The sequence below is a fragment of the Catharus ustulatus genome, chromosome 12, assembly GCF_009819885.2.
Source record: "Catharus ustulatus isolate bCatUst1 chromosome 12, bCatUst1.pri.v2, whole genome shotgun sequence".
NCBI lineage: Eukaryota > Metazoa > Chordata > Aves > Passeriformes > Turdidae > Catharus > Catharus ustulatus.
In genome coordinates, this window is record NC_046232.1 from 17,943,005 (window position 1) to 17,951,533 (window position 8,529).

The 8,529-nt window shown below is 39.6% G+C and overlaps 1 protein-coding gene across 5 annotated transcripts in view; it reads left to right on the forward strand.

The window, feature by feature from the left end:
* The window catches only part of LRRC28 (leucine rich repeat containing 28), a 51,158-nt gene extending 45,541 nt beyond the window's left edge, over positions 1–5,617 (forward strand). For all 5 annotated transcript variants that reach the window (XM_033070690.1, XM_033070692.2, XM_033070695.1 and 2 more), the window contains one exon: positions 1,157–5,617. In XM_033070690.1, coding sequence (XP_032926581.1) covers positions 1,157–1,229 — 73 coding nt within the window. In that variant the 3' untranslated portion in view covers positions 1,230–5,617. The remainder of the gene's footprint in view (positions 1–1,156) is intronic.
* Positions 5,618–8,529: the final 2,912 nt, after the last annotated feature.

The window sequence follows — 8,529 nt, forward strand, 5'->3', positions numbered from 1 at the left end:
TTAGGAATTATTAAAGTTGAGACTCCACAAAAACATACTTTAGAGCTGTTATATTAACATTCTAAATATAATAATTAAAAATACATACTTCTGCATGATTTTCACTTGTTTCAAAAATAGTTATCATTCCTTCCCTTAGACAAGAATGTACTGTGTTCTGCAAAATGCCTTTAATGAATCCAGTCTTAAGTAGCTGACGTTTGATGCAAATCCACAGAAAATGAGATCTAAACAGGGCAGCCTGTCATCCTTATCTCTGTAGCTTGTGCACTTGACATGGTAAGATTATGTGGAATTGTGGAGGTGTGATAGCTGGTTTAGAAAGATGTGAAGGGCAGGGTTTCTGTTCTAAAGAGCTTAAAGTGACCATGAAAACACACAGGGTAGGGATCCTGGGTGTTTGAGCAGCACTGATTAGCACATGCCACATCCATGCCAGTAACTCCTGCCTGGATTTCCATATCACATTCTGTATCCTCTTAGAGGGAAGGAGAGTTAAGTGTTGGACTGGTTTTCTGTATCTGAAAAAGCACAGATGCCACAAGCACTGGGTAAAGTGTGATTTCTGGGTTAGTGCAAAACCGATCTGAACATTTTTAAGGCAGATATCTCAGTCCCTGCCAGGCTGGGGCAGGAGCAGGGTCACTGAGGCTCGGATCACACTTGCACAGTGCCATCCCTGCTGCTCTGCATGGCACAGTGTGACAGCACTGCCTGTCACTCATCCTTGCTGAAGATCTGCCTGTTCACTCTGCTAACCAGGGAGGACACTGCCCTTCAGTCGTTTCATGCCTACAAGCAGTAATTTAAGAAACACACGAGCAGGGCCCAGGCTGCCCAGCTATTTTCCTGTCAGCTGCTAAACCTGCTGGCTGTGACACTCAGCCACACCCTGCTCAGAGAGAAAAACCACACACTGCTGCTCTAAACCCAGGGCATAAGAAACCAGGAAGGTTTTGAGAACCCCTGCAGTGTTTCCCTGCCTTGGTGTCAGAGACAGCAAATGAACCTGTGCTTTTTCTGGGCTGTGGAGATGGGCTAATCCCATATTTTCCAAACCAGCACATTGTATGTGTGGAATGGAGCCAGGAGCTTTAATCTTTACTGACAACTGTTCCCCCCTCTCTCTTTTTTTTTTTTTTTTTTTGTCTCGTAGGAGGACAACTGTTAGTTTTGTGGCATACTGCTGCTCCACCCAGTGTCTGCAGACTTTTGACCTACTGAGTTGATAAACATTTCAACCTCCTCAGGAGTGCTGCCAGTGTAAAGCTGCATTTGATGCTGTGTCCCCTTGGTACTGGAATACCGTGTGTGTGTGTGCCAAAGCAGCAGAAGTGCCCAGTCAGGAACACTCTGAGACACTTAAATCCTGCCCTATCAAATCTGGATGAACTGCTGGAACTTTTCAGAAGTGTAAATACCGAGCTTTTAAAAGTATTAACTTCTCTCTCCTCCGAGGCAGCACACAAACCAAACACATTCACGAGCTCTGACTTCAGGATTTCCAGTATTTTTCAAATGTGCCTGATTTCAGGTTGACCCATTGCATCATTTGAGGCAGTTGCATTCCTGTAACAGGAAAAAAAAGTTTAGTTATGGCAAACAGATTTTCACTTATTCATCCCTGTTCTCTTCCCCTCTACAGCTGCCATCAGGTATTGCTGTAAGCCTGCAGAAACTTTTGATGGATCCCAGTGACTTTTCTATAGAATTCAGCCTTATTTTCTCCCTCCCATCTTAATGTTTACCCCAGCAGTTATACCAGTTGTATACCAAGTCTTTGACAGTTCTCTGTGGTATTTAAATCCACATGCTAAAAGCAGATCTTTCTTTCTAGCATCATTAAATACCACAGTGATTTAATTGGAGTAACTAGGATATGTCTGGAGACTGAAGATCCTGTTTCAGTGAAGGCTGGTACTGATGCCTACACTAAGGGCTCTTGCTCCAGCATGTTTGAGGGTGTGTATTCTTTATTTTCGTTGCTTTATTTTTAGAAATAGTTCTCCTTTTGTTCCATTGAGTTCTTCAGGAAGAAGACAACTTTTAAGTATCAATTTCCCTTTGAAAAACCCAACTAGTAATATGATAGTAAATCTTTATTATATTTTTACAGTTGCAGGCTATAGATCTGCAAAGAGCTGGTCTTGATCTTTTTCTAGATTCAGCGTTTGGCTGATTTGTCCAAGTGTATCAGTGGATTGTGTGCCTTGGAGAAGGTTGGAAATCCAGGAGCAGGTGTGTATCTCCATGCACAGGTATATTTGCACATGGATACCTGCACAGAAGGGCTGGGACTTTTGTTTCCATATATTAATGGCAGATTTGGTTCAAATTGCCACTCACTAGCATATTTGTGGCAATCTTTTTTTGTTACATCTAGTTAATTTTAAATAAACAGCAAAGGATGGAAAAAAGGCCCCAAATGCCTACATGCCTAAACATTTTGATTTTATCTTGAAACAATTTATAGATTACTTGCCCCTCTTGATTTGTTTTTGAATATATAGTATTTTTTTTAAATATAATTTGTTCTTTTTTTTTGCTTTCTATTTCTTCAGTATAAACCACTTGTTGATTTAGCACAGTGTGCTGCTCTGTGCAGTAGGTAGTTACAAGCTGAAATAGATATGAATGAAACAGTTTGTTGTAAAAATGGCAAGATAAAGAGACTTATTTGGTAGTGTATTAGCATATGTTGTGGTGAGGTGTGCGTACTTTGAAGGCAGGAGGCATTAAAATGTTTTCCTGTTGCCAAAGAAGCATTTGTTCCTTCTGCAGGCTTCCTGGCATCTCTTCAATAAATAGAGTATCTTAAGAGCTTAAAAGAGTACCAAAAAGGCAGTTTTGAGGGTGGAAATTTTAGGTTGTGCATGTTACTTGTAAAAATCTTTCCTGGTTTTATTGGGTTGGTTTTAGAGAGTTGAATTAGCATTAAGAAATGTAGAACTTAATCCTTCAGGAATGCAAGTATCATCTACTGCTTAAGAATTGTGAAACTTTCTAAAATAAATCCCATTTATTATATCTGCTTTGCAGTAGGGGAAAGAGCCATGTCCAGGCAGCCTTGGTGCTTTAGGATTTCTGTCTGTGTTGTTTCCCAGGTTTGTTGCCATGTTGGAATCCCAGCAGGCCCAGCCACCCCACAGGGTTCACTGCTGAGGCAGCACAATCCACCTTCAGCTTTATCCTTTTCCTTCAGTACCTCAGAGCTGAGATGCAAATTGCCCATGTACAATTATATCTGTATCAGAAATGTGCAAGTGTAGGACAGAATCCACTTTTTTAAAACAGATGACAAAAGCTATGGTAATGTTACAGATGTTAATTTTTATACAATACTCTGATCAGGAATTTTCAGTATTAATTTTTACTGTGACTTCCTCTGTCTTTGAAAGAGATGTTTACTTGGAAGTTTTTGTCCTCTTTTTATAGCAAGTTGTAGACTCGAAATCACAGTTTATATCTGAATTCAGTCTGTAAATACTATTTTGGAGTTAAATCTGGTTGTGATCACCTGAAAGATATTATCATTTGTTTTATTAGGAGTCAAGAAGAGTGAAGCTTGATTTTATTATTATAATTATTTATTTATTATTTTCTTTCTTCTCCCCATAATCTAATTATTTCTTATTGAGTCTGTATCAGTCTCTTTATTATTGTCTCCAAGTGCAGTTCAGAAGAAATTTAACCTGTTCTATAAGCAGAATGAATCTTAACTAATGCTTTAATAGATGATATTTCTAGAATGGAATGTTCAATAAATAAATGACTTAAACATGCAATTGAAGCTGAAATGTCATACCCTATTTTTGTAAAACAAAGGGGAAAGCCAATATATAGATGAGAATGCAGCTTAAATTCATGTTTGGAGTTTTGGGGTTTTTTTTTAAAATTTGAACAGTGTTTGTATTCATCTGTATCTTTGAGTGATATTCTTCTAGATTAAAATAACTCCATTCTCACTTGTCCAAATTTTTCTAAAGTTGTTCTGCTGTAAGAGTATTTCATAACCAGCAAGCATGAGAGCCAGCTATGCAAATTGCAGAGGGGAGAGGGAGCTTGCTGCTGATTGAACTGTGCATCACTGGTTTTTCAAGGTGCCACAAGGCTTTGACTTTTCTTTGGTTGGTTTGTTTCTGGGTAATTTTTCATTTCTTGTTCTGGTTTGTCAGGTTAGTTCCCACTGAGGTAATTTTTTCTGTGTACTACAAAAACTCAGGTTCCAGATGTTGAAAAAAATGACCATTTAAGAAGTTTTTTTTTTGTTGTAACAGTAGGTCTTAATTCTTAGCTTAGGGCAGGAGCAAGAAAAGTTTTTGGGTTTTTTTCTCAAGGTATTACAAAGAGAAAGGTGCAGGAGAGGAATGAGATAAAATAAGTCTTTAACCCATTGATACTGCTGTAAAATCTTTTCTAAGTAAAGATTAACTGCCATTTTAATTAGGGATCACAGGCATAATTTTTGTTTTTAGTTGTGATAAGAGGCACCATATTGATAAAAGTCAGACCCTATACAGAGGTAGCTTTTTGTTCTGCCACGGGGGAGATGGAGGAATCTCTGGTTTTGTTTAAAAATCCTTTTGAGTGGTTTTGCAATGGACACTGTTACATTTGGAGCACTGTTCTTGGGAACCTTCCTCATCATCCCTCAGAGGATCAGAAATGCCCTTTCCTGTGCAAAGAGCAAGTCTAATATAAAGAAATGTGTATTTTTCTGTTTTGATGCTTCTCCTGGGCTCTTAGCACGGCTCATTACAAACCTCCTATTTACTTGCTTGTGGTGAGGTTGAGATGTTGCTCTGAGCAGAGCAGTGCTGTTTATTGCCAAGTTGGCTTCAATTGCTGCAGATTGAATTCTGCTGAATCCCTTTTTCTGGCATTGAAGGGAGCACAGGACTGTTCTAACACCCGTGTGGGAGCAGCGTGTCAGGTTCTACTGACATCACAGCCCAGCTGAAGACTGGAGAGTGACAAACCTGTCACCAGAGAGGACAACTGGCTTTTGAAGGCCACTTTGGCCCCACCAAAGTACCACTGATAACAGAAGAACTTTTGCCCTGATGTCAGTGGACTGTGGGTCAACTTTTAACTGATGAGAGGGAAGAATGTGTGTTACCATCTTTGTATTTCTTGCAAAAACTGGGACAGCACCAGAATCCATGGCTGCTGCTCTGTCTGCAGCTGCACTTCCATAATTCCAAGATGTACCTATCTTTGCCTCTTACCTTCCTCTTAATACTACTCATGCTGTTGCAAAATGTTATAGTTAACTTGTGATGGAAGAGGCTGAATAAATTGAATCCAGAGTTTTTATTACTTTTTTGTATTACAGACCTATTTTGTAAGAGACCGAAGGTCTGGTGGAAAGAAATGGCAATGTTCATGTGAAGTCTTCATTGCTTCTGCTTTTATGTGCCCTTTCTTGGATTATAACTTGAACTTGGTTTGCAACTGAATTCATTCTGTGTCTGTGGAAAGCACATGTGCGTTGCTTTCTTGCTCTGTATTAGCCAAATGTCACTCAGTGTGAAGGTGAGCTTGCTAGATGGTTTATTTAAAGTTAGTGGTGCGATTATTGTATGTGCTTGTTAATAAACTATATTTTTGGATAGAATTACTGTTCATTCAAATTAACCAAATTCTTGCTCCTGGGACTATTAAGCTATGTTAGAATGCAGCACTTCATTTACATTTCAGTTCATTTGCATTGTAATTAGCTATTAAGTCTCTTGTCCCAAGGCTGAAGAGGTGGGGCGAAGACACTGAAAGCACTCCCAAGCCCAAAACACCACTTCAATTCATTTAATCCCTTTGTCTCAGACAATGCAGTTCATCAGATCTTGCATAATAGGAACAAAACCCATATGGAAACGTTACTTCAGACCCTTCCACGGATTGATCAAAAGGAAATTAAGTTTCAGTAAGGCTGTAGTGCCACCCTGATAGTCCATAGATGAGGCTGTGGTTCATGGATTCCTTACTAAGCAGGATTCAGCAGCTTTTTTTCCTCATTTAACAGATATCATAGGAACAAGGCTGCCAAAAATAAGTACAAATTAAGCATCTGTTTCTCCAGTTGTTTCACTCCTTGCTATGCAGCATTTTGCTTCAGTCAAAGCTGCTGCTGTTCATGTTGTGATGAGTTCTTCGAGCTGGATGCTGTCTGGATTTCTGTGTTGGATGAATACTCAATATCCATTCTCCAGTGACACCTGTGGTGGCCAGGGTCACTCAGATCAGTTATAAACCTTGCAGGTTTAGGTGCTGTCCAGAGTTCCCTGAAGCCTGTTTGGTAATTAGTTTACAATGATTTGCCTTTTTTTTTTGTATTTTACAATGGACAAGGTAACTTTTCCTACCCTTGCAATGGAGGTAACCTCTGTTTGCCTGGCAGCAAGATAATAAATGGGAGAACGACCCTTAACCTATAACTTTTACCAACCACTGATATGTCCCTTATGAATTAGAAAGAAAGAAATGGGAGAGCTTAACATCCTTTTCCTTTGCAATTAAAAGTACTTGGCATAAATGCAAGCTAAGTGGAAACTTCAGTGACTGAATAATGCTATTGTATGCAGGAAATGAGAGGAGCTGAGATCTCACTTGGAAAGGCACTGGATGTTTTGTGACTTCTAAGCCAAGATTTAGGGCTGTTCTATGTGGTGGCATTTTGGGAACTTGAGAGCCAAGTTGAACCCACTGTGTGCCCCAACTTCAGCAACAATTTAATATTCCAGTAGAACCCTCTCTATCCTGCACTGAAGAATCCCACCAGCCATTCCCTGTAGCTGGCTCAGGACTATCAGATTTCTGTCTGCTGCTTCAGCAAGAAAGCAAGCAGGAGTTGACCATATGCTTTTTTTATCTTTTCACATTTTAAATAATAAACCCCTAAGTCAGGCTCTTTCAGCACCCATTATGCCCTTCAGACATCTCCTGCTCCCAGGCAAAGACCTTGACACATCTGTGAGAGATCTCGAGTCTCAAGAAGGAAAGTGGTTCTGTTGTTGGAGGGGCTGAAGTGATTTGACTTTCTGATGATGCCTTCCAAGTGGCAATCAAGGGCTAATTTCTCAAGTACCCTGATGCTCTTTTGTATGTTCATGAGGAATGTAAATATTGACTGGCTCTTTCTGCCATAGAAAGCTGCCACTCATGGAGCCCTGTCCTGCTGCTAAATATGACTATGGCCACGTGGTGAGGCCTGGCCATGAAATCACAGAATATGCTGAGCTGGGAGAGATCCATCAGGGTCACCCAAATCCTGTCCTGCCACAGGACACCCCAAGGTGTTCTGCTGTCATTTGCTGTGAACCTCACAAAGTTATTAGGAGGGTTAATTTTTTTTCCCCCTCAAGATAAGTTGAGAAAGCTTTCTTGTAATGAAAAATGCAATACTGCATTTGTTTATTGATCAGCACTATGAATGTTCTCTAAGTGCACTATTATAACAGCAAATCAAGCTATTTGATTAAGAAAGCAAAAAAAAAAAAAAAGCATTGTTAAATCCCTTTTTGGTGTACATAGGGGCCACTGGGAACACTAACATTTTGTTTAGGAATAAGAAATAGAGCTCATAATTCATCATAAAATGCAGGTATGGTCTGAAGATGCTGATGATGTCGCCTGGATCTCATGAAAAAATAAATTTAGGAAGATGACCAGCATTTCTTCTAGGGGTAAATATTAACTAATTGTATCAAATATGCTGGGGTTTGGTTTTGTTGTGCTTTGAACACCTAAAATTCTGCACTTGTAGCTATTATTTCAGTCTTACTAGGTTTCCTTTATACTGCAGAGTTCTAACCATTGATTTTTATTGTTAAAACAATTAGAAGAATCAAGCTGAATATTGTTGGGTCAGTTCATGATAACTGTGATTGCTTTGCTGGCACAGAAATTCCAAAGCTGTCTGAGCATGGACTTGAATTTGGCCGCCTTTGATCTTCTGTGTCTCTGTTGGCTCTCCAATTTCATTTTGCAAAGAGCTGAATCAATGGAGATGATACATGAAGAGTTACCAAGAAAAACAGCTTTAACTTTGTTCAGAAAGTCTGGCTTGGAATAGGGCTGGCAAGGTCTGCTATATGAATTCCAGGTAAGTGCTCCTTTTAAAGGAGGGTGAAAAACACTTGGTTGAACAAGCAGTAGAGAACCCCATGTCTAACAGTACCAAGATTAATATATTCACACCTTACTGTTCTATATCTTTGTTTCTATAAAAACTGAGTAACTGCCCAATAGGGAGTTTAGTTGTATCTTACATCTTTGTAGATTTAAGATTGATTTATACTTCTGACACACTCATTACTCTTCACAGTGTAATGCCTCTTCTTTTCTCTGCCTGTATAGTTGTAAATAATGGCCCTTGTTTCCTCCCTCAGTCCTCACTCCTGACCAGAAAATGTTGTTCTGCTCTCTGGTTGGAAAACAGACCCTTGCTGGGGTCCTGTTATGACCAATATTAAAGCAGTTTGTTACCTGCACAGTGACACAGGTTTGTGCTCCATCAGACACCACCTAATC